This window comes from Chelonoidis abingdonii, chromosome 19, assembly GCF_003597395.2.
Source record: "Chelonoidis abingdonii isolate Lonesome George chromosome 19, CheloAbing_2.0, whole genome shotgun sequence".
NCBI lineage: Eukaryota > Metazoa > Chordata > Testudines > Testudinidae > Chelonoidis > Chelonoidis abingdonii.
In genome coordinates, this window is record NC_133787.1 from 33,678,412 (window position 1) to 33,705,850 (window position 27,439).

The 27,439-nt window shown below is 40.7% G+C and overlaps 1 protein-coding gene across 1 annotated transcript in view; it reads left to right on the plus strand.

The window, feature by feature from the left end:
• CDH13 (cadherin 13) overlaps window positions 1-27,439 on the plus strand; it is a 738,851-nt gene that overhangs the window by 222,518 nt on the left and 488,894 nt on the right. Inside the window, exon 3 of the mRNA XM_032766126.2 lies at window positions 21,960-22,168. Coding sequence (XP_032622017.1) covers window positions 21,960-22,168 — 209 coding nt within the window. The remainder of the gene's footprint in view (window positions 1-21,959; window positions 22,169-27,439) is intronic.

Sequence of the window (27,439 nt, forward strand, 5' to 3'; positions counted from 1 at the left end):
GGCCATGTATATAAATATATTTATATTGTGTCATTTGAAAACAGTCACATGGTAAATGACTTGCTGTCAATCTGTTTGTTATCCTTTTTAGCCAGTAGCAAAGTGCAACACACATGAGACCTACAAATATACAGTAGGCTGTCAATTTACGGTGCCATAAGAAACTGCTGTTTTGGAAAGGGACATGAGCTGGGAAAATGTACAGATTTTGCGATTTAGATTTTATACTAGGTTTATAATTGAGAAAAGTAAAGTCTGACTATTATTTTCTCGTTAAACTTCTTAAGCACGATAATCATGATGATTGTTCTAAGGCAGGGGAAAAAAGAGAATATTATTCAGACAGTTACTCTGATTAGGTTTCTATAGTCTAATGCCCTAACTAAGGTCAGATAGTAGCTCAAATCTATATTGATAATCCCCAGAACAGCATGATTACAATATTTATAACTAATGTGTCTATGATGAATGTAAGGGTTAGTGAGAAGTCCCAATTTTACATCTGTATGACTTGGAATGCAGGAAGGATAGCAGATGTTATGCTAAAAGAAATGTTAAATGAAATCTCAGTGGAAATAGCTTTGCCATTGAACCACTGAGGATCATTTTGGGGTTGATGATAATTTCAAGTGTAGCAGCTAAAGCACTACATGGGAGTTACACATGAGTGTGGATTATTGTAGAATTTATTTATCCTTCAAAGAGTATTTAGCTGTGCAATGACATTGTACTTACATCTTGACTGCCATGTCACTGAATGGTAATTATTGCCCAATGCGCCAGGATCTTGTGTATCCTGTATCCAATGTGACCCTCAAATGAGAAGAAAGGAGAAAAAAGCCAGGGACAAACTGCGAAAAGCTTTTAAATAAAAAGTTGCTTGCAAAAGAAATTCTGGAGCCTTTAGATGGTCCACAATACAGAGACTGCTTTTTCATTTTAAAAGCATTCATTTTGTACGAGAATTGGCTCCAAGATGCATAATTTGGCACTCGAGTCAAACTCTCCAAAAAATGTTTGTTTGGTATTCAGATCTGGGGTTTTGGCTCAGGCCAATCTTTATAATATCTTCATATAGGGCCTTGTATTTAATACCACAAGTGCTTACTTCTAGCCAATAGGACCACAGCCAGTTGAAAAAGTCTGCAGGTCCTGGTCATGATGTGCCTGATTAAAGCCTACTGAAATCAATGGAAAGACTTGGAATGAAAGACTCCCATCAACTTCAGCTGGCTTTGGTTTCAGCGATGGGAGTTGTGTCATTGCATGCTTTCAAGTATCAGAGGGGTAGCCGTGTTAGTCTGGATCTCTAAAAGCAGCAAAGAATCCTGTGGCACCTTATAGACTAACAGACGTTTTGGAGCATGAGCTTTCATGGGTCAATACCCACTTCGTCAGATGCATGTAGTAGAAATTTCCAGGGGCAGGTATATATATGCAAGCAAGAAGCATGCTAGAGATAACAAGGTTAGTTCAATCAGGGAGGATGAGGTCTTGTTCTAGCAGTTGAGGTGTGAAAACCAAGGGAGGAGAAACTGGTTCTGTAGTTGGCAGCCATTCAGTCTTTGTTTAATCCTGAACTGAGACGGTCAATTTGCAGATGAACTGAAGCTCAGCAGTTTTCTCTTGAAGTCTGGTCCTGAAGTTTTTGTTGCAGGATGGCCACCTTAGGTCTGCTATAGTGTGGCCAGGGAGGTTGAAGTGTTCTCCTGCAGGTTTTAGTATATTGCCATTCTAATATTGATGTGTCCATTTATCCTTTTCTGTAGAGACTGTCGTTTGGCCAATGTACATAGCAGAGGGGCATTGCTGGCATATGATGGCATATATTACTTTGGTGGAACGTGCAGGTGAATGACAGTGATGTGTGGCTGATCTGGTTAGGTTCTGTGATGGAGTTGCTGGTGTAGATATGTGGGCAGAGTTGGCATCGAGGTTTATCGCATGAATTGGTTTCTGCGCTAGAGTTACTATGGTGCGGTGTGCAGTTACTGTGAGAATAGGCTTCAGGTTGGCAGGTTCTCTGTGGGCGAGGACTGGCCTGCCCCCAAGGCCTGTGAGTGTGGATCATTGTCCAGGATGGGTTGTAAATCCTGATGATGCGTTGGAAGTGGTTTTAGCTGGGGACTGTATGTGATGGCCAGTGGAGTCCTATTGGTTTCTTTCTTTGGTTTGTCTTGCAGTAGGAGGCTTCTGGTACACATGTGGCTCTGTTGATCGTTTCCTTATTTCCTCCATGCGGTATGTAGTTTGAGAATGCTTGTGGAGATTTTGTAGGTGTTGGCCTCTGTCTGAGGGTTGAGACAGATGTGGTTGTACCCTCAGTGCTTGGCTGAGAAAGAAACCAACAGGACTCCACTGGCCATCAATATAGTCCTGCAGCAAAAAAACTCAGGACCAGACTTCAAAGAGAACCTCCTGAGCTTCGTTCATCTGCAAATTTGACATCATCAGCTCAGGATAAACAAAGACTGTGAATGGCTTGTCAACTACAGAACCAGTTTTCCTCCCTTGGTTTTCACATCAACTGCTAGAACAGGGCCTCATCCTCCCTGATTGAACTAACCTCGTTATCTCTAGCTTGCTTCTTGCTTGCATATATATACTTGCCCCTGGAAATTTCCACTACATGCATTTGATGAAGGGGCTATTCACTCACGAAAGCTCATGCTCCAAAATGTCTGTTAGTCTATAAGGTGCCACAGAATTCTTTGCTTCTATTGCATGCTTTGTGTTAAATGAATTTGCATGCAATCCCATTTTGCTACAAGCTTGGATAGGTTGTGTGTGTCAAGTAATTAATTTGATGTTTTATTTTAATGTTGCTTGTTTAACTGGAAGCCTCAGTCATAGCAAATCCAGCTGTTTAACAGTAAAAATTACAAAGGTTATTTAATCTGAACCTTGACTGTGACTTCTGTGCTACCTAGTCTACTTAGACACATTCCTTTTCATTCATAAATGAGGGGTGGGGGACTTTATTGGTCTGATGGTCTTTCTCTGTGTTACATGTACAAAGAAATATTTCAGGCTTCTAAATGGTCTTGATTGAAACAACTTACTTGCCCCCAAGGCAGTCGTTTAGTGGAAGATGCCAAAGCTTGTGTTTATGTGAAGTATTAAGGGCTATGCTTGATGTGAACAGTAACTGCTTTGGGAATGGCTGTGTACTGAAAGATTACATGATATTGTTCTCGGCAGTGCCACTTGTCTGATCTTAGTATGAGAGTCAATATTCAAATGAAGAGTATTCAGCTTTGTAACCATTAGTCAGGCTCTGATATTGTCTAAACAAGATAACAGTTAAACAGGTTTAAAATCCAGCAGAGTTTTAAGAAGCTTGGAGAGGAGGCATTACTTGCAATCTTCAAAATGCTTTGCCCTGTGGTAGACTGTAATTAAGTGGTTGCTTTTCCCCAGTTTAGGGAGTGATTTGTGTGTCTGTGGCATAAAATTGATGGGATCCTCAAATGGAGCAAAACAGAATTAGAGACAAACTGCACAGTGTTGAAATTAAAAGTTGTTTGCTAAATGTATTTTGGAGCCCTTAGATTGTCTCTGATACAAAGAATGTCTTTTAATTGTAATTTTATTTTTAAAGATGCAAGGGCATTTATATTCTAAGGAAAATATTACATAGTGGACTTATTACTCACTCTAATTTCCTCTAATGTAAATAGCCAATGCATCATTCTCTGTCTCCAAAACAAGCTCAGACCACTCAACTGCACGTTGGAAATATGTGCTGGTATCACTTGCACTGAAGGTGGGAAGAGACAAAAGATTTATTTCTGGTGATGCCTTTTAAGGTAAATTTACTGCACTTCAAGCAAAGAGTTTTTTCCATTGATTTTATTGTATTCCTTGCATTTCCTGGCATATACCAGCTAATCGTTTTGCTTCTTGTTGGGGTGGCGAGGTTGGAGCCAGGCGTATGCATTCCTCTGTTGTATTATCAGACACATAAATAACTAAGTCTCTGGCTTTGGCTTCTTGTCTTAATGTATTCTTGTGGTGAAAGAGAATATGCCATCCAGTTTTCCCTTCTCTTTTTGAAAAAGTTCTATGTCTGAAGGTGTTGGGGGTAGGGAATGACTGTACTGACAGTGGTATGAGATGAAAGTTCTAAGTGGATAGTTTCATATAATGGGAATCTCTCTCTCTCTCTCTCTCTTTCCTCCCCCCCCCCCCCGGCCTCCCATCACTATAAGGTTTACTGTGTATCAGGTGGAAGTCAAACACAACTCCCAGGGTGCTCCATGTACAAGACAGGAGTGGTGTAACAGCAGATCCATAGTCCACTGCCTTAGAGATCAAGTGTTTCATCTCTATCATATAGGCAGCTTCTATGGACAATAGTCTTGAGCTCCTTTCTAGTGACCCAGGGTCCAGCCAAGCAGAAATGTGCTCAACTTTTGGTTAGCAAACTCCTCGCTTGCTTATCTGTAAATTGGGCTCTCACATCATTTCATTTAAAGTTTGTTTGAAATTAGACTTTAAGTCAAGTCCTCTTTTTTTATTTTTAAAGAGACTAACAGAAATGTCTGCCATTTAAAAAAAAAAAGGCAACAAAGTTATGACAGAGCACATTAAGAAATGACAGATCACTATAATTATAACAAACAGACCTTGAAGACAAACAGTTTTAATTGTGAACTTGAGGGAGGGGGAAAAAAAAAAACCCTATGACCTGCAGCCAATTGCCTGGTTAAATGAAAATCCTTCCTAAATTAATTTGTTGCTTGGAGACACTTAAAATAAAATACAGACGTGAACCATTTTTTTAATATGTTTGGGCTCTAGCCATTTCTTGAGTGATTGCTTGTCTTTATTTTTTGATAACTACAGACAACAACTTATTTACATAGTTAAGCCCCCTGAGATGCTGGTTTCTTCTGTCAAATGTAACTGAACCAATTAGTTTCTAATAAATCACAGATATAAAGAGAGTAGTCTTGAATAATTTTTAGGTTGACATCCACACTGAGAAGGAAATTCAGCACCAAGAATCCTACTCCAAATCTTATGTTCTGTTCTATTTCACGGCATATGGAGAAGTAAGAATAAAAAAATATGAAATACACTTGCTGGAAGGTTGCAACATAACACTACTTGATTTCTTAAAATTCAGAGTAACATACTCAAACCAAAAAACAGACAAAGCAGGCTGCTCCCTAAAACAGAGAGGCTCAACTCACCCCATCTTACCCTAGGCTGGCTGGCTGCTGACTGACTCTTATGCTTCAATTCCCTGCCAAGCCTTCTATTCTGAAAATTTGAAGTGTTAGATCACAAATTTAAAACTGTTTTCAATGCAGCGCAGATTCATTATTCAGCCCCTATTCAGCTGAAACTATCCCTCTACCAATGCATTCAGATAGGAATTGTTTCACGACTAAAGGTGTTGGCCTGTCTTATATAGGTATTGCAGCTATAGTGTGTGTGTGTGTGTGTGTGTGTGTGTGTGTGTGTATAAAATCAAAGTTTTTTTGAGTTATTTGCAACAATACCACATGATTACATTTTAAATTCCCTTGATTCAGTCAGTTCGTGGCTTAGATTTAGCATATTAACATTTAAAAATATATTTTTATGGTATGTTCTATGAGGGTCACATAAACTCATAAGGAAAAAATATTGACCATTTGCATTTCAACGGCATATACTTCCACTGAAACAAGGGTTTAAAAATTTTTTTTTGAAAAATCCTTTCCTTGACACTGCTTTAGGTTCTTGGGTCCCTTGAATAATTCAGGTTGTAATCCACATTCATGGTGAAATCTCTTGCTTTTCCACTGACATGAGGGTTCCAATGTAATTCAACATAATATCAATGCAGGTGTCTTCTACGTTTCCAATCACATAACCATTCTTTTTAAATTGTACTGTATGTTGTATACAAAAGATCAATGGCTATGACAGAATGTCATTGAAAGTCCCTAACATACTTCTTCTGACATCACATTTTCATTAGAATTGTATCTGATGTCTGGGAGTTACAATACCACCTCTAATATTACTATGCCTTACAGTCCACATCTGGCCTAAGTGCTCAGTGAAATCAGGTCTATGTTATAATATCAGTTGGGAAAAATTCATTACAGCTCCTTCTGTGACAAGATTTGAGACTTCAATTTATGTTATGTCATGGAGCAGTTACTTGAGGAGACATCATGGGTACTTTGTGAACCACAGACTGGGGAAGTGCCAGAAGGGTGGGTGGTTATGGCCCCCCAACCCCAGAAGTGTGGGCGGGGTGGCCCGGCTGCAGCCACCCCGGCCCCAGCCTGAGCCAGGGCCTCTGCATGGGGGGACTGGAGCTGTGCTGAGTGGGAAACAGAACAGGGACAGGCTGGTGTGGAGCATGGGCGGGGCCATGCCTGGCTGTTTGGGGAGGCACAACTTCACCCAACCTATGATACGCACTGCCTAGGAGAATCAGCATGGCTTTGAGGTTGGGTTCTGGGACGAAACATGGTTTGAGTGATTTAGAATACAGGACTGGGTTCTGGTTGTGGAACAGGCTACTCTGAGACCTTGAGCCAAATTGTGGCCAGCCCTTCTTCCCCCATCTTATACTTCCTGTCAGAGGAAAGCAACTGTTCCATCAGGGACCACAACCCAAATTCTGTGCTAGTACTCCTGTGAGTGGCTGCTTCTTTAAAGTAACGGGTATGTTAGTGGTAATGGGCAGGCCATTGGTCCTACTTTGGCCCCTGGCCTAGACAGCAGATTCTGTTGGGTGCACAGCATTGGGCATGCTGCATCCTCTCCTATGGTCAGAGGAACTCCAGAAGGAATTCTGGTTCAATCACTGAGAGAACTATGGGGAGGGAAAAGGTTGAAGTAGCAAAGCACCCCTTCTAGTCCTTCCAGCTATATCTGATGTAAAAGCTAGATCTAGCCATAAATTTAACAATAGGCAAAACAGGATGTGTGACAAAGTCATGTAATTTGGCTTGAAGTGTTTTTAAATGGTTTTGTGGTTTTTTTCTGTTTTGAACCCATAGATTCATAAATTCCAAGGCCAGATGGTAGCAATGTGATCACCCAGCATAACCTCCTGTATAACAGAGGCCATAGAACTTCCCCAAAATAATTCCTAGAGCAAATCTATTTTTTGTAGGGGGGAGAAACAGTCTTGATTTAAAAATTATCAAAGCTGAAGAATCCACCATGAGCCTTGGTAAATTATTCCAGTGGTTAATTACTCTCACTTTTAAAAAATGTTACCTTATTTCTAGTCTGAAATTGTCTAGTTTCAACTGCCAGTCATCAGATCATGTTTGCTAGTTTGAAAAGCCCATTATTAAATGTTTCCCATGTAAATACTTAAAGTCCATAATCAAGTCAACCCTTAACCTCCTCTTTGTTAAACTGAATTGTATTGTAGTGCTTGTGTTTTTTCAGTAACTTGATACAAATGGAGGTTGGTAGTGGAAGGCTATTGACAAAAGTGAGTTTCTAGGAAGCACTCTGAAGATGTGATTGAGGAACACACATGCCTGGGATAAAAAATGATATTCCAGGCATTAGAGGAGCAATGTGGAAAAAAGCATAGAAAGACTAGCAGGAGAGGGAGACGGGTGAAATTTCATCTGTTGGATCAGCTGTGTTGGATTCCCCGTAAAGCAGCATTGTATGACCTCTTCTTTCTTTATCTATGGTAAACCTATCCCATCTCTTAGGCTCTGCATTTTTATTTATTTGTGAGACACGGAAGAAAAACCTGCTAACATTAATAGCTACCAGTAACAGTGCGGAAGACTTTCTCTTTGAGGCCAGCATCTCACTCACTTGAATGTGCAAAATGAGCACATAATTGCGTGCGAGATTAACAGGGTTGCACCCACAAATTTGGTGAATGCACATGCAATTGGACATAGATATTTCCCTGTGCAATTATTGAATTTGTGAATACAGTCATTGCAAATGTATGAAGTGATTAGGTCTTCAGAAGGACATGAAATTCCAGGACTAATTTGTAAAAGCAGCAGAGAATACTGTGGCACCTTATAGACTAACAGTTGTTTTGGAGCATGAGCTTTCGTGGTGTAATACCCGCTTGGTCAGATGCACGTAGTGGAAATTTCCAGGGACAGGTATATATATGCTAGCAGCAAGCTAGAGATAACGAGGTCAGTTCAATCAGGGAGGATAAGGCCCTGTTCTAGTAGCTGAGGTGTGACAACCAAGAGAGGAGAAACTGGTTCTGTAGTTGGCAAGCCATTCACAGTCTTTGTTCAATCCTGAGCTGACGGGTCAAATTTGCAGATGAACTGAAGCTCAGCAGTTTTCTCTTGAAGTCTGGTCCTGAAGTTTTTTTGCTGCAGGATGGCCACCTTAAGTCTGCTATAGTGTGGCCAGGGAGGTTGAAGTGTTCACCTACAGGTTTGTATATTGCCATTCCTATGCCTGATTTGTGTCCATTATCCTTTTCCATAGAGACTGTCCAGTTTGGCCGATGTACATAGCAGAGGGCATTGCTGGCATATGATGGCGTATATTTAATTGTGGCTGATCTGGTTAGGTCCTGTGATGGTTGCTGTGTAGATATGTGGGCAGAGTTGGCATCGAGGTTTGTTGCATGATTGGTTCCTGAGCTGGAGTTACTATGGTGTGGTGTGAGTTGCTGGTGAGAATAGTTTCGGTTGGCAGGTTGTCTGTGGGTGAGGATTGGCTTGCACCAAGGCCTGTGAAAGCGTGGGATCATGTCCAGGATGGGTTGTAGATCCCTGATGATGCGTTGGAGGGTTTTAGCTGGGGCTGTATGTGATGGCCGTGGAATCCTGTTGGTTTCTTTCTTGGGTTTGTCTGCAGTAGGAGGCTTCTGGTACACGTCTGGCTCTGTTGATTGTTTCCTAATTTCCTTGTGCGGTATTGTAGTTTTGAGAATGCTTGGTGGAGATTTTGTAGGTGTTGGTCCTGTCTGCGGGTTAGAGCAGATGCGGTTGTACCTCAGTGCTTGGCTGTAGACAATGGATCATGTGATGTGCCCGGGATGGAAGCTGGAGGCATGAAGGTAGGATAGCGTCAGTAGGTTTCGATATAGGGTGTGTTAATGTGACCATCCTTATTTGCACCGTGGTGTTAGAAAGTGGACCTCCATGTAGATTGGTCAGGCTGAGGTTGATGTGGGGGTGGAAGCTGTAGAAATCGTGGTGAATTTATCCAGAGTCTCCTTTCCATGGGTCAGATGATGAAGATGTCATCAATGTAGCATAGGTAGAGAAGGGGTATGAGTGGACGAGAGCTGAGGAAGCATTGTCCAGGTCAGCCATATAAAATATTGGCATATTGTGGGCCATGTGGGTGCCCATAGCAGTGCCACTGATGAGATATTATTGTCATCAAATTTGAAATAATTGTGTGTGAGTAAAGGCACAGAGCTCAGCACTCCAGTGGCTGTGGCATCACTGATAGCTGTTCCTGACGCTTGTATCCATCTGTGTGTGGGATGTTTGTGGTAGAAGCCTCTACAATCCAGGCTAGGATGCTGTTTCTGGAAGTGACCGATGCATGTAGTTTCCTCAGGAAATCAGTGGTTCACGGAGATAGCTGGGACGCCTGGTGGCATAGGTCTGAGTAGAGAGTCCACATATCCAGACAGCCCTTCATGAGAGTGCCAATGCCCGAGATGATGGGCGTCCAGGATTTCCGGGTTTGTGGATCTTGGGTAGTAGATAGAATAACCCTGGTCGGGGCTCTGAGGTATGTTGATTTGTTCTGGTGTTAGTGTGGGAGTGTCCTGAGTAGATGGTGCAGTTTCTTAGTGTATTCCTCGTGGATCTGAGGGAAGTAGCCTGTAGAATTTGGTATTGGAGAGTTGTCTGGCAGCCTCCTTTTGGTAGTCAGACTTGTTCATGATGACAACAGCACCTTCCTTTATCACCTCTTTGATGATAATGTCAGGTTGGTTTTCTGAGGCTGTGGATGGCATTGCGTTCTGCACGACTTAGGTTATGAGGGAAGCGATGTTGTTTTTCCACGATTTCTGCCTGTGCACATTGGCGGAAGCATTCAATGTATAGGTCCAGGCTGTCATTTCGACCCTCAGGAGGAGTCCATGTGGAGTTCTTCTTCTCTGATACAGGACTAATTTGTATGAAATTTGGCCTGGCTTTTCCAAAGTAATTAAATATAGATTTTTTTCTGTTAATTTATCCCTGTTGTATTTTGCTGAACATTCTGCTGTCACTTCCATTCCTTCAATCTTTGAATATCTATATGCTAAGAAGCAGTTTTTATAATTTATTTGATGAGCTATATAAAGAATTTACATACATATGGAAGAGACCTAAAGAATACAATAGTGAATGATAACCTTTCCACAGGGTATTTTTTTTAATCCACCCTCAGGAAAATCCACTGCAGAGCTAGAATTCTTCATTAAATTCTATAGGATGGTTAAAAATATCCTACAGAAAGACTATCATTTTCTGTTAAATTCTATAGGGTTTTTTCCATGAAGGAACCCTCAGCCTCGCCTACGGTTTTCCCTGGCTACAAATCATAATTTCTATAAGACACATTGATTTTTAATAACTTTTTTGTACTGTGTATATTTTTAAGGAAAACTGTTTGACCTTCAGAAGCCATTAGATCTGTCAGTTGTTAACATTACCTTTTCCCAACCTCCAGTGCAAATCTGCTAATTTTTAAAGCCCTTAGAGAGTCAGGACACAATTCCTATTAGTTAATTTTTAGCGTTGATATCGGGTGTTAAGGGATCTTGCCTTATTTCTAGAAATTTGCTAATGATAAAAGGGGCAGGACACAAGGAGCAAATATACAGAGGCAAGTTTCTGTTGCTATGCAGGGAGCCTGCTCTAGAGAACAGAAATCCATGGCAGGGACTCTGGAGTCTTAGCAGCTATTGGGTAGGAAAGGGCTGAGCCATTATCTCTTCAAATCAGAAGTGGGTAGGAAGTAGAAACACAGCTGTTATGCTAAGACACAGTTAGGGTCAAGATCCCTCCTAGCCCTTCAACAAGTCTGTGTCTCTATGACTTGTGGTATTGAGGGCTGGAATCAGTCACCACATAAAGCAGAGCTCTTGCAGGCACCATAAGCACAATATGATCACTGAATTCTACGTGTCTGAGAGACAAGCTGGTTGGGCAGCTCCCAAAGGAGTCAGTCAAAAGATGGGTAACGGCTGCCTATTGCTAGGGAGAGGGCCTCGTTTGGACTTCAGGCCTGGACTTGGGCTCCCCACCAAACTAATGCCCTGGGGCTGCTATTGCGGGGGAAGGCTCAGGGGAAGGGAGAAGATTCCTGTTGCTGGTCCAGGGAAAGAGCAGAGATCTAAACTGAGTCGTCTTTGTTGCTTTGCCGCTCTTGCCTTGAGCTGCAACAGCAGCTGCCTCCCACACCCAGGGCCTGGCTCCAGAATGTACTATCTGGCCTGTTGCCATCTTCCCAGTTGTTTGTCCCTTGTCCTCACCCAGCTCCATTCTTTAGTGCTTACTAGACTTGGTGGGTTGTGGTGTTCTATGAATCATTATAAACTAAAATAAGAGCTCTCAATAGCATTTGCTGCTGTTCCCTTTTCTCTGCCTAGCTAACAGGGCTCAGGTTACCCACCCCGCCTGTATTGCTGAATTCTTTGAGCAGGGCTGGATTCTTTTCACAGCAACGGGTTCCGTGCCAGCTGGGAGTTTATTAACAGTCGCTTTCTGTGTGTAGCTGCTGCTTCCCCATCTCTCATCACCAGACTCCCTCCACCACTTCCCCCCCGGCCCCAATCCAACTGAATTCTGAAAGAGAGATCGAGCCCTGTTATGATCAAAACATGAGCTAAAATTAACTGTTGGACTGAATGAATAAGCCTAAAGGCTAAAATCCTGGTCTCTCTGAAGTCAGAGGCAAAACTCCCATTGACTTCAATGGGCTAAAATTCCATCCACAGAATGAGGCTTAACTCTTCCAGGGGTGTTAAAGTTGGAAGAATGCTATAGAACCCAATTCTGATAACACCCACACTTAAATACTTCAGATTTTTTTAGTTGACCAGTACATTGACCCATAGCCTTTCCCTTCAAAGTATGAAATTGATCGGCTGACTTGGACTCAGAAGCACAATGCAATGTGAATTGAAGTGGCTTTTGTGAAAATCAATTTTAAGAAACTGGGTATGTTACGCATTGCAGGTGTGAATATTTCACTCTTGCACCAATGGACAGAAATACACTATTTCTGTATAAAAAGAACTATCCCTGGGTTCTGATTAAAAAATGTTCTCAAACAAAAAGTGTAGATGGGTTGTATGTAGCTGCTTTTCAGGCTTAATTTTATTTATTTATTTAGCCTTCAGCTATACCACTATAGGCAGTGATCTTGCCATTAATGAGTCACTCCCCTAGCATGGTGTTGGAGGTGCTTGTCTTTCAGAGGAGATGCAAAACTGAGATTCCAAAACTTTTGGATATTAAAGATGACAATATTTGCATGAGAAGGCATATGAGCTTCCGGTCTGCTGGCCATATTCCAGTTGATAATTACTTTCTGCCTGCCTAAATTTTCCCCTGTAGTTTCAATCAGATATAGTATCCTTCAATCCCTATCATAAACTATTGCTGGGTACCCTGAACTAGCTGTTATGTTCCACCAAAGAGGCAGACTCTCTCCAGTGATTGTGTGAAGTGATGCCTTCATAAATTGTTTACAAGGATCTTTTTCTAAATATAAGCTCTTATCCATATTAAGTCTGTCTGTTTAGATGGCTAGTTATCATATGTACGCATGCCGTTGCAGAATATGCACACATGTTGTACTTTCATATCTTTCTTTTAATGGTCCAAAATAGTTCTCAAGCAATTTTAAACAAATGATAAACAGGCAGGCTCAGAACAGTGGGTCCCATACTTCAGCTCAAAGCAAATTGAAGCATTTGAGTGTTAAAACCCTGAAAATGGGGCTTTGAAATAGAAATGTCTCAGCATAACGAACTTCAGGATGTAAGAACTGTGCTGCAGCTTGTGTTTTACCAGTGTACTACTTACAGGAAAGATCCAGGAGTTAAACATTTCCTGTTTCAATAGTGGATTCATTAAAACAGCTGTGGTTCATTATCAATATCACATTTGTGTGAAAGCCTCACATATGTTACCCATCATAATTGTGGGGTGGGTGGATAGGGGAAAAGAGCTTGGAAAAGAGTTCCACAAACATGAGATTTCTTGTCCTGATCTATAAAAGGTAACGTTGCCAGTCACATCTTCAATTCCGAATCATTACAGTAAATGGGCTTGGGATCCCACGCAAGATGCCTCCAGTTGTCAAAGTTGCCTCTGATGATGGAAGGCTATGATTAAAACCACACACATACACACTCTCTCTCTGTCTCTCTGATCAATGTAGTTAGTTAGTGGGCATATATATTATACCAAATACATATGGTGACAAGATTTCTTAAAAATAAATGCTGGAGAGCCTAATGCTGAGAAATGAACCCAGAGAGAGAAGTGACATACATGTTGTTTTTCATTGGGAGATGGTTGGCAGTGCTTCCATTCGGCTCTCACAGGTTTTTGGAGACTGTTTCATACCATATGGCATATTAAACACAATAAACATGTTCACTTGGCAGTGGGGCATGACAAGGAACATCAGAAGCCTTATGTAGGCATCAACAAATGAATAACTTTGCCTTCATGTAAATAAAAGTTAGATCGTTATATTTTAATTCCCTGATAACTTCTTATCTGGACACAGCCATCTATAATAATGACTGGTGTGTGATTTCCAGCAGTGTAGATTGTAGGGTAGTTGAATGATGATGGTTGATTAGTATTTGTATTGCAGTAGCGCCTCTGATCCTGAGTCATGGGCCGCTGTGCTAGATGGTATACAAGGAGAACAAAAAAAAGATGGTCTTTGCTCTAAGGAGTTTTAAAATTTAATTTGATTAAACTTCTTAAGCACTAACTGAAAGTTACTAATGTGAACTTTAAAATAAAAGTTCAAGTGTGAGAGTTCCCTTTTAAGCAGGTTACTAGTTATTTGATCTGTTAAATCCCATGTATAGTATACATGTCTGTTATGTGAGAGCAGTTGCACTGCGTCTTCTGTTCTTATTTCTTGTAACATTCACCACGTGTCTCATCTGTCTGTTGTTATCACCCATTTTATCATACCATCTGAACATCCAAATTTCAGATAAGGGCCAAATTCTCTTCTGCTGTAAATGGACTATTAGAGATTTGGTCCAATGACTAAATAATTCCTCCCATGCCAGCCCAACCCCTCCAACAACCTTCTTTGACTAAAATGTGCACTATCCTGCAGACATACTTTGATTTTAGGTTATTCATAGGCATCTTTTTTACTTGGACTCTTTTTTAGAGCCAGATTAGAAGAAAAAATTGAGAAGAGTAGATTCTTCTAATTGCACATTGACAGTAATCTGTTGCAAGCATGAGGGATGTCCCATTTCTTGGACAATCCAATCTTATTCCTTGAAGTTTGATGGTACTTGTAACGCAGATAACGCCAAACGGAAACCTCAGCCTGAGTTTTCCACCCAGGTATGGTTGTTCCTAAGACTCTGTCTCATACACAAGTTTGCTTTGTTCTTGAGAGACGGAGACTGTAGACCATTTAATATCCTATCTGGATCTAGCTGAATCAGCCTTTGAGTATGACTCAGCAGTAATTGTGTGCCATTTCAGTGTTTTCCTTTCTCTCTCTTAACTAAGGCCCAAATTCATGGACCGAATATGCAGCCTGGGCCAGGGAAAGGAATTTTTACCATAAAGCTGTGGAGCAGCTGAAAGACTCTTCCATGGGGACTGCATTAGCTGATATAGCTTGCCATAGCCCAGTATCCCCTGATTGAAGGATAGGCAGGAATGCCTGCATGATAGAATATCCTCTGTCCTGGGTCCCCTATGATATGAGCACAGAACTGGTGGTGCAGAACTCTTTTTTGCAAGACTCAAAACCAAATTCCCATCCTTCTTTTGGACAAAGAAATGACAGTGATTCGGGAATTGCCCCTGAAATTCAGATTTACCATACTTATCTTCAACTCTTTACAGTTTTGCTCAACCTACTTCTGTCACTGCTGGGCCTTTATATTCCTTCATATTGTGTTCACATGGCTCCCTTGTTTCCTCCCATTCACTCTTGGTTTCACTCCTACACACAATCAGACTCTCACTGGTCCTATCATCTCTTTCATATCCCTTCCCAAAACACTTTTGATTTCCTGCTCTCTTTCTTTGCCACTGTCATCTTCACATCCTCTTGTTCCTGAAGTCGGAGAGCCAAATTCTGTGGTGGAACTGGGAATTCAGGGGATCGGTGTTTTGGGTGAAACATGGCAAGGAAGTAGCATTCCACTTTTCACACAGCCCTGTTTTTTCCATCAGTTGGAAAAAGTGCCAGTTTCATAAAATCCAGAGAAATGAAGGAGCAGACTATGAAGTGGATTAAAATGACAGGTTCACACTCCAACTGAATATAAAATATACACCCAAATATCTCTTCTGATTGCCGTGTCCAACCAGCATGAGCTCTTGGGTCTCTTTGCAATGCTCACAGATGTTGGCTATGCAGAAATCTAGAGATTGCTGAATGCTGAGTAGCGCTGCTGGAGAAATGCACTAATAGAAAGTCTAAAACTTTTTTTTTTTTGAATCCCCAGGAAGTGTAACTTCATTTTTTAACGCAGCCAACAGTGCTGTGCTTGGTGACATTAGAGGTCTGAACTGTGATCTCTGTTTTCAAGTGAAAGCTTTCCTTATTTGTTTGGCTTTTTTTTTAAACTGTTACTAGGAGACTCCTCTCTTCTGACACACTTAACTTGCCAAAGTGGCAGCTGCCATACTTTACCAGCTGTGGACTATTAATGCACTAGTAAATTGCCTGAATCTTTTTTTTATTGGAGGGCTGCTTTTATGCAAAAGGATTCACTTATAATCTCTCCATCAGGATGGAATCTACATCGTGCACCTGAATGAAGAATTTCAGCTTTTAATCCCCACACTTTGTGTATGTGGGGAGCTGCCTTTTTGCAAGCTGTGACGGTGCTGTAAGATCTGTGTGGCTATTAAAATGCCTGTCATATACTATCGACAGGACCTGCATTCAGATGGTGCTTTGGGTACTAGGGCAGGCTGCTAATACAAACCTACATCAGGATCTAGCTGCGATTACATGAATCTTACCACCAGTGCTCCATGGTCTCAATTAACATGCAGAGTGGTCTGAGAGCATTGACTCTGATGCATCATACGGTCTTATTATTGTCAGGTCATTTGGAGCAGCACATCCCATGTTCAGTGTGTTCTTTCTCTGGTGCAGTGTAAAACTTGGTTGACAGGGGCCTGCAGGATGAGGGAAAAGAGGAGTAGGGGGAGGCTGAAGAATTCATCTGGAGGGAGGGGGATGCCCAAGGGCAACAGGGGCCTTTTGTCTTAGTTATGGTACCGTTTTGGTTTAACCTTTTATTCAATTAAATGAACCTGCTGGACCCAATTCTGCTCTGTTATCCAACTGTCAGTCCAAGGTTATACTGAGGATAGTGATGCTAATTTGGAGTAAATGGGAGCAGGATTTGGGCCAGTATGTCTCATTTCTTTTTGATTCTCTGTCTCTTTTCTTTTCCTTCCATTCCTTCACCAGCAAGTGGTATCCTTCTGTCTTCTAGCTGCTTTTCATGTGTCTGATTTCTCCTCCTTTCTTCTGCCACCTCTATTTGCCTTCCTTTCCCAGTGGTGTCTTTTCTCTCCTTCCCTCATATTTTCATTTCTATCTTCCCCTTAGTGTATCTCTTCCCAAAATGTAGTCTCTCACTCTTTCCTTTCTTCCGTACCCCATCACTGTCCCCCTCTTTCTCTCCTCTCACTTGCAGTGGTGCTGGAACAGTTTTCATAGTGGGGGGAGAGGAAAGGGGGCTGAGAGCCATTGAACCAAACTGCAAACCCTGTATATGATTGAAACCACTTCAAGCCCGGGTGTGCTGCAGCACCACTAATTCTAGCACCTATGGTCACTTGTGCAGTTTTCCCCATTTTGAGGCTTCATTTTCCATTCCCCCACCTATTCAACCCTGACTCTTCCATTTACTCAAGCACATGGACACTTTTTACCCACTCTCTCATGATGGTGCATATGAGAAAAATAAGGCTGGAAGGGACCTCAGAGTCATCAAATCCAGCCTCTTGTGCTAAGGCTGGCCTGACAGGTGTTTGTCCAACCTGTTTTAAAAACCTCCATGAAGGGTATTCCACATTCTCCCTTGGAAGACTATTCCAGCATTTAACGACCTATATAGTTAGAAAGATTTTCCTAATATTGAACCTAAAATCTCCCTTCCTTCAGATTAAGACCATTACTACTTATTCTTCTTTCAGTGGACATGGAAAACTATTGATCATAGTCATCTTTATTACAGCCCTTAACATATCTGAAGGCTGTTAACCGGTCCCCCATCAGTTGTCTTTTTACAAAACTAAACATGCCCACTTTTTTTTAAACTTTCCTTACAAGTCAGGTTTCTAAACCTTTTATCATTGTCGTTGCTCTCCTCTGTACTCTCTCCAATTTGTTCCCATCTTTCCTATAGTGTGGGTCCCAGAATTGGATGCAAATCCAGCAGAGGCCTCAGAAGTACTGAGAAGAGTGGGACCATTAACTCCTGGGTCTTACTTCCTGTTAATACACCCCAGAATGATTAAATCCCTTTTTACAACTCCATCACTTTGTTGACTCCTATTCAATTTGTGGTCCACTATAACATCCAGATTCTTTTCAGCAGTAATACCACCTAATCATTTATTCTCCATTTTCTAGTTGTGCATTTGACTTTCCTTCCTAAGTCTAGTACTTTGCACTCAACTTTATTGAGTTCAGGCTAATCTTCTGAGTTGTCAAAGTTGTTTTTGAATTCTCATCTTGTCCTCTAAATTGCTTGCAATCTCTCCCATATTGGTGTCATCCACAAATTTTATAAGCACTCTCCACTCCATTATCCAAGTCATTAATGAAAATATTGAATAGTAGTAGATCCAGGCCTGCTCCCTGTGGAACCCTACTATATATGTCCTCCCAGTGTGACAGCAAACCATTGATAACTACTCTGAGTATGGTCTTTCAACCAGTTATGCACCCACTTTTATAGTAAATTCATCTAGACCAAATGTCCAGTGTCAAAAGCCTTCTAAAATCAAGACACATCCTGTCTACTGCTTCCCCCATCCACTAGGTAAGCAACCCTGTCAAAGAAGGAAATTAGGTTGGTTTAGTATGATTTGTTCCTGGCAAATCCGTGCTTGCTATTCCTTATAACTGACCATCCTCTAAGTGTTTACAAATTGATTATTAAGTTTTGTTCCAGGATCTTTATAGGTGTCAAAGTTAGGCTAACTGATCTATAATTACCTGGTTTTCCTCCCCTTTTTAAAGATAGTCACTATGTTTGCTCTCTTCCAGTCTTATGAGACCTCACCCATACTCCAGGAGTTCTCAAAGATAAGTACTTACGGTTCCAAGATTCCTTCAACCAGTTCCTCAAGTACAATAGGATTAAATTCATCCGGACCTACTGACTTGAATATATCTAACTTGTCTAAATGTTCTTTAATCTGTTTTTTGTCTTTTTTGCTTTCTGTTCCTTCCCTCTTGTTGGTAACATTAATTGTGTTGAGTATCTGGTCACCATTAACCTTTATAGCAAAGGCTGGAGAAAAATAAGCATTAACTACCGGAGCATTCATTAGTCCTTCACTGCTAAGTAAAGGACTTATGCTTTCCTTCATCTTTCTCTTGCTCCTAATGTATTTCTGGAGCCTCTTCTTATTGCCTTTTATGTCCTGTGCTAGGTGTAACTCATTTTGTACCTTAGCAAGTTCTGATTTTGTTCCAATATACCTGTGCTATTTGTACTCCTCATCACCAATTAATCTGTTTCTACTTTTTGTGGGATTCCTTTTTGATTTTTAGGTCATAAAAGATCTCCTGATGGAGCCGTGTTGGCTTTTTTCTAGTCTTCTGATCTTTTGCATCAGGATAGTTTGTAGTTGTGCCTTTAATATTGTCTCCTTGAGAAACTGCTAGTTCTCCTGATCTCCTATTGCCCTTAGATTTTCTTCGCGTGGAACCTTACATACAAGTTCTGAGTTTGTCTGCTATTTTGAAGTCCATTATCCTTATTCTGCTGCTCTCACTACTTCCTTTTTCATGATCACTTTCACCCAAATTTCCTTCTACCTACAGATTTGCTACCAGTTCTTCCCTGTTAGCCATTTTAGATTTGATTCTGACCATTTGCCAGCCCTCGCAGTACACAGTGCTGGCTGAGAAGGTTGGGGCTGGTATTGTTCCCATTCCAAGCTGTGATTCCATAACCAGTCTGGCTGCACTCTCGTTGACATCAGTTGGAGTTGTGGGTACCATTGCTTCTGAAAATCAGCCTCTTAGTGTGCATTTTAGGCCATACTCAACAATGCATCACATAGTAGCAAGCTTCACTCAAACTGAAGAATCAGCAAAGGGCCACAGATTTCCAATCTCTGCAATTTTCTGGTGGTGGGGTTCAAATGCAGTGGAATTCCAGGAGGAAATTTGACTAGGTCTACAGTCCCCTGCCAGCCCAGATCCAAGAACTGTAGTGCTGTGAATATATGCTGAATCCATTAGTATTGGTGGAGTGAGGTCGTATGGGAAATTTACCTGCAGGTCTGTTATGCCAGTCAGTTGTAGATGGTCTCTGTAGTGTGTACTGTACCATGGCTGGACACAAAGTTATTCTGTATCTGAGACCACAGCTTTGGTTCCAGTATTGGTCAGGCTGTGATGGAAACTAGGAATTTCTTGACTATAGAAACAACAACTGAACCTAACAAGATAATCCCAACAGTGGATTTAACCCATTAATCATTTTGAAGCTGCTTTATTTTTAATAAGTCTAATGCCTTTGATCGTCTATAATTTCTGGGTGCTTGTCCGTATCCATAAAGCACAGTTTTTAAAGATCCACTACAGAAGGGAAAACAAGATCAAAACAGCAAGCACCCCACCATGAACTTAAAAGAAATTCACTATATAAGCAGCTTAATAAGCAGTCTGAGAGTCTAGGATGGATCTCCTTTTTAAAAAAAAAAGCAACACACCAAACACAAGTAATCCATCTTTCTCAAATGGAGAAACCTAAAAGATTTATGGTGCAACTACAAGTTTGTGGTGAAGACTTCTTAATCACATGGTTTATTATGAGGTCTAAAGCTGACACGATGTAACTGAGATTCCATTTTAATGAAGTATGTAATTACTGCAGGCAATGGTATTCACAGTATTTAAAAGCTAGGAGCACTTGCTAAATCTCCAAGGTCTTTAGGGGCAAAACTGTCTATAGTATAAATCTATAATAGTTAAGGAGACTAACACAGCTCAAGAAAAAGTCAAGTGCATGTAGAATGGGTATGTGATCTGAATTAACTCGAGTTACTCATCATTTACCAAATGTTACACACAAAATCTAGCATACATTTTCACTGTATTGTGAAATAAGAAAGATAAAAGAAATGGGGATAGGTACTTTTATCACCTCATAACTTATCAACTTGCGGTAGCTTGCTGGTTGTTCACTTGAAATTAATGTAATTCATCACAGTATTTTTCTTAATCACCGTCAATCTCTTGTTTCCTTTTTGTATGTTTTTTTTGAGAAATCTCTTTAAAGAACAATTGTGTTGTAACGAATTGTTAGTAAAGATGATAGTATATTAAAAATAAAGTACTAAAGATGCAGAGCAATAGCAAGTATGCAGAACATGTATATCTGAGCAACACTGTCAACTCTCACAAGGCTTAAAAAGGTTTCTTGGTAGCATAAACAGTTTCTATCTGTGGATATTTAGAGGCCTATCCCCAGCTGGTGTGCTCTCAGTGAGTCTATGACAATTTATACTAGGGCTGAGGATCGATGGCGCTATTGTAATTTTCACCAGGGTGAGCATCTGCCCCATAGTTTTATTAATGGTGGAAGTCTGACAAACACAAAGAACAATATTGCTCCATTGATGGTTGCCGTTAAATACAACGCCCACACAGTGGTAACTGGGATCCTGTATTTGGGTGATAGCTGTGTTTTAAATGGTGGCTAATATATATAATTATTAGTTATATATAACCTAAAATAGTCACCTTCATAGATCATCAGCTCTGTATAAAAGGCTCTCAAATCAATAAATAAACCATTCTGCAAACAAAAAATCCATACTACTCACAATTACAGTCTTTTGAATTACGTGTCACACTGTTACAATTATGGGGAAGTTTTTTTAAAAATATAAAGAGCAAGTGTTCCCTTCCCATTGATTTTTCAATGGGAAGTTGGCTGTCTATCTTCTAGCTACAATTTTAAACAATAAAGAGGGATAGGTTTAATGTGGAATTCATACATTTAGCTGGATGTCTTGATAGAATACTATAGTTTACATCACTTTCTGCTACACTTTTCTATCACATAACATTTTTACAATAGAATAGGATGCAGGATATTTTTAAAAACAACCAATTCCAGTCATGAAGGCAACATACTGGTTACCTTTAACTGTTTTGTTAGCCTTAAAGACTCTAGAGGTCCAGAACCTGAACAAGTCCATGATAAGTACTCTGTAGATACTACCTAATATATGCAATTAGGTATGTATTTGCTGTTCATGTGATCTTGATCTGAGTGATCACAATGTCTAAGACTGAAATTATTAATTTATGTCTTAGCTACCTAATTTGCCTGGTCAAAATCTTGCATCCCTCCAAAACTGCACATGCACAAGCTTGTCCACGAAGTCAGGCAAACAGAGAGCTTGATTGGAGACCACTTTGAAAATGTGCTCCATAGTTTGGAACCAGTTGTATGTGATATCTGTGGAGAAGCAAATCATGTATAAATGTTTGAAGCTTGTGTACGTAGACCAATACTTACGTTCTTGTTGTTTGTTCTTTCCCAGTGGTGTTTGATGACTGCAAGGGGAATGACAAGTTGAACTTTGAAGTTTCTAACCCAGACTTTAAGGTGGAACCCAATGGATCTTTAGTTGCACTGAAAAATATAACTGAAGCTGGCAGAGCTTTGTTCATCCATGCCCGGTCTGCCCAGGCTGAAGATATGGCAGAAGTTCTAATTGTCGGAGGGAAAGACCATCATGGCTCTTTAAAGGTAATAAAAGACCAAAGTTCACAAGAGAAAGTCAAGGAGGGTTGTTATTTCAATGTAACTAACATCTTAAACACTAGACAGTGTTACCTCTTTAAAAGAGAGATGTCATCAGACATAAGAACAGCCACGCTGGGCCAGACTAGTGGTCCATCTAGCCCAGGATCCTGTCTTCTGACAGTGGCCAATGCCAGGTGCTTCAGAGAGAATGAACAGAACAGACAATCACTGAGTGATCCGTTCCCTGTCCGTCACTTCCAGCCTTTAGAAAGCAGAGGCTAGGGACATTCAGATCTTTGTGTTGCATGCGTCACCATCCTGGCTAATAGCCGGTAATTGACTCGTAATCCAAGTTTTATTTTAATATTCAGAACTCTTGAAATCAGGTATGTTGTATGATACTGAGTCACTGCGTTTTTCCTAGGCATCAATAGAGAACTGATAATGCCAATGAAGGCCAGATATTAACAAAAGAACCATTCAAACAAAACAGTCCTCTGCAAGGACACAGATCAGCTTTGTTGAGGGTAGCTCATAAGAGGCCGAACTGTAATAACCTTACTAGTGCAAACCAATGGGACTAGACAACCACAGTAAGGCCCTTACTGAAGGTCTGAGAAGACTTACTGTAAAGATTTAATTTAGGTCCTACAAATCCTTAACCTTCATTAGAAATCTAAGAGTGACCTGGGAATGAATTCCAGCCTATGGCTCTTTAATTTTTAATATGGGTCTCCTATGTCCTAGTGTACATCAGTGCCTATACCAATTGCACCACATTTTGCATTGTCTCCTTTACATGCCAATGATTTTTGTTACACTTTATCCGTGGAATAGTGTGTCCTTCTTATTTCACATACAATTTCAACGTAATCCTAAAATGATGGGGTAGAGGGCGGGGGAATTGATTGAAATGTTTACTTCATATACAACAAAATAACAAAAGAAAAACTGATGTAGCCTTCATTTTGGTGCCATGGCATTCAGCAAGTAGGCAGGCATGACAGTGACTTACAAGATAATTAAGCCTGGTACCTTTACAGACCTATAATTTAAAGGAACTCAAAGAAGCCATAATAAGGAGGGTTATAAAGAGTGACTGATCCAATGTCTTATTTCAGTATTTAGGCTTTTGGCTGGGAGCACTTTCATTATATTTCCAGCAATAGCTATAGTGGTTTAACTTAAATCTTCCTTTAAAAAATATGGGTTAGATGTAGGGCTAACAACGGCTGAACAAACTTTTAAAAGTCAATGGCCAAGGGAAAGGTTTTGATTTGCATTTTAAGCTGTGTTGAATGTGAATATAGATTGCTGGGGAAAACAAACAGCATGAGAAAGTTATAATAGCTTGAGTAGAGGTGGTTGGAACATTTTCAGCTAAATAAAATTTTGTCAAAGCCTTTCCGTTTCAACTAAGGATATGTCTACCTGGCAAGCAGAAACCTATGGCAATAAGTCTCGCAGCCCAGGTCTACAGACTCAGGCTTGTGCTACAATGCTTAAAATAGCTGTGTACACATTTGGGCTCAGGCTTCAGAGCCTGAGCTCTAGCCCAAGCCCAAACATTTACATAGCTATTTTTAGTGCTGTAGCACGAGCCCGGCAGCCTGAATCTGTAGACCCAGGCTCTGAGACTCACTGCGGTGAGTGTCTGTTGCTGTGTAGACATACCCTAAGTCACCTCAGGAGCAAGAGTGACTCTTGCACACTTTTTAGCTGGCTAGTTAAGTTCTTGTTCTGCCTGATTCAGTGTGAGGTGGGAGGAAAACTCTCTGGTCTGAAGCATGGGCTTGAATCTGAATCTCCAGCATCGCAAAACAGGCTATAACACACACTCACTCTTCCATTTTTTTGTAAAAACGTTCAAAACATTTTGTTCCAGTGTGGAACAAAAAACAAATGTCAAAAACTGGAAGTTTGCCATGAAATGCTATTGTGTCTTTCAGTCAGCTCTCATTGTGAGATGAGGGATGGGCCCAGATCCATACAGCCCTGAATGCTGCTGACAGATCTGAAGCCAATCTTCAGGGCCCAGTCCCTTTGTGAAAGTCTCTTATTCTTTATGAACTACATCCTGAAGTTCTTACTCAATTTTTATTCAGTCTTCCTGAATGAGGCAGCCCTTCCATTGTTTTCAATAGCAGTTTTCCTGTGAAAGGTATGACCTCAGGATCTGAACCACTATTTTTGTGAGAAACTGGAGACTGTTTTTCTTCTCAGAGAGGAGACAGCTGGCATGGGGTATCTGTGTGTGTGTTTTTGCCCTGCACTTAACTAGATCTATCAATGCACCTTGGTCCTCAACTGCTATTCTGGTGGTGAGCCTCTCTTCCTCAAAGATTCCCAAGTGTATTGATTAATGCTCATCACAGGTTTAAAAGCCATCAATTTCACTCTATTCATAAATAAAGTTTGATCTGAACTCTGGCCCTATCCTGGGCTCTGCTCTGGCCACTTTTCGCTGCTCCAGTGGAAGAAAAGCAGCCTAAATCTGGCAGATCCAACTGTTGGCTGATCTCCCCTGTTGGCTGGATCTCCACAGGGTGTAGAGCTACCTGTAGTATCTCCTACACTTGCAGCCATCAACCTTTTTATAGCTGCTGGTATAGGGGACATGACTGCAGAAAGGGCTATGACCAGGGTTCCCATTCAAAATGATAATCCCCACATGTAGTAAGGGCATTGGCAATTTGTGGCTGCTTAACCTTGTCTTGGGAAACTATCCTGGTGTAGAGCAACATCTGGATTTGATGACAGTGGAGAGACTCTTTTTCCAGCCCTCTATCTTGTGTTTATTGAGCATTCCCCAGTTATGTCAGAGAGTCAGTCCCAGAGCTGATGGATTAATCTAAGACTTTCTAAGGAGGGTTCTATTTTGTTTTTTAAGCAAACAGTGCTGTTATTGTTTGCCTCTTTTAAGTCCAACACAGTCTGTTTTGTCTTTCTGTGTGTCAGATTCAAGTAGAATTTGAATATTACATTGTTCTATCTGAAGTGATTTTATGATAAATTTGAACTTAATCCTTCATGCTACAATCTCCATGTGTCAGCATGGAAATGGCAAAACTGCTCCATCTGTGTGTGAGATGAATCTTGGCTAAGAATAGCTCAGATTGGAACCTTTGCATTTTAGTACAATTCTGTAGGGTTATGATAAGCATATGCTAGAGCAGTGCTTAGCATGCAGTACTTAGTTCCATACCTTGTTTAATTAGAGGATAAGTAGTTATTAAGTATTTCCCCACTGCCTGTTACTGCCGTTTCTCTTTTGAAAGCTTGTAACCTACATCTGTGAAGTCTCATCGTTAATGGTTCTAATTACAGAATCTCAACATGTTTAGAAAAGGCTGACAACAATCAACTGATACAGTGACTGGCAGTCTGGGTAACCTTAACTGTGAGCCTGAAGAGAGACTAAGTAAACTATAAACCTTAGAAAGGGCGATTGCTCCTAGTCAGAGTTGAGATGACTACTGGAAAGATTTAGAGGACGACTTCGGAGAGTACATAAAAGTTTTTGGATTCTAGTGATCTAACTCCCATTGAAACCTGTGGAAAGACTCCAACTGTCTTCAGTGGGAGATGGATCAGGTCCTAAGTGATTCAATTAATGAGTGATTTAATTAAGTGGTTCAGTTCATAGTTAAAACATCACCAGTGATTGTAAAGATAATGCTTTCTTTCTTAGCGGTTCTGCTTGTTATGTCTTTGAGACATATCTGCTTATTTTCCTATCAGAAAACGTTTTTACTCTTGTTAGCTCTCCAGAGGCAACAGATTCATATTAGCAAGATGGATGCTATTCTGCCTCCAGCATAATCAAGAAGATTGCCAATTAGATGTTAATTAGACTTTTTATTGACTAGTAGAGGGGAAGAAGCAAAAATTATATTTTGATTTTCAGACCAAGATTCCTCTGAAACTTTCTTCAGAGATTGTTTGTCTGTGTGATACATACATATATTTGTATATAATGGAGGGACAGGAGTCCCTTCATTGTTTAAGGTTATAACTAGATTCCATTCTAAGTCCTGTTGTTAGCACTTTCCCTATAATTATGACTAGTAACATTGGTTTCTGTCTATTTTAAGGTGTTCTACAGCAGTGGCTCTCAACCTTTCCAGACTACTGTACCCCTTTCAGGAGTCTGATTTGTCTTGCATACCCCTAAGTTTCATCTCACTTAAAAACTACTTGCTTAGAAAATCGGTCCTAGAAATACAAAAGTGTCATAGCGCACATAGGTACCGACTTCCCCTCTGCCCGATGGGTGCTTGACCCCTCCTCCTCCTACCTCTGGCCTCACCCCTGCACCACTTCGTCCCACCACTGCACCACCCACATCCCACCCCCATTCCACCCCTTCCCCAAACTCCTTGCCTTTCCCCACCCCAGCCTCCCTGCCCCTGCCCTGCCTCTTCTCCACCTCCTCCCCTGAGTGCGCCACCACTGTTCTATAGCATCCATTGCTGTGGTATCTAAGCATTTTCCAGGTACACTAAGTTTGAATGGCTAGGTGCCCAGTGGACTTCATGAAATCTTCTGCTTTTTCCTGGTAAAGGAGGCTTTTCTTGTGATATGCATTTATAAGGCAGTCTACATTATGGCTGTGCTGGAACTAGAATTTCTGTCCCATGGAAAATTGCACCTCTCCTGAAAATGTTTCACAATAAAGCAGAATAAAAAGTTGGATATTCAAAACTTTCCATGAGATGTACATTTAAAAAAGAAATTAAGGTTTTCCCTTATCTCAAAAGGTGGAAATCTGTGGTTTGTAACTAAAGGATTTGGGTTCTAGTCTCCGCTCTGCAGGTTTGTGTGGTTTATCTTGCAATTACTTTTGTGTGTAGCATTGGTCTCATTACCCAATGGACATCTGGCTGTTTTTTGCCCCACCTGTAAACTATGAAAAACATTGGTCAAGGATATTTTTGGGTAACTGGTATTAACAATTACCCTGACTACGGAGCAATGCAGATCCATTATATGCTTTGTATTCACCTTCCCATGTAACTTTGAGGAGGGAAAGTATTTTTGTGATTACCCCAAGGTTCCCTAGAATTTCTTTTGAAAGCAAAAAAACCCAAAGACTTACTGGTATGTACAAAATTCAGCTGTATTGTTGGACATAGTAGTAGATGTGATCTTTGACCTAGAAGATCAAAAGCCCACTTAAGTCATGAAAAGACTCCTTGATTCTTTATGAAATCTCCATTGCACAATGGGCATTATGCAAAGTCTGCATGCTTTTCAAAATCTCAGGCAAGGAGA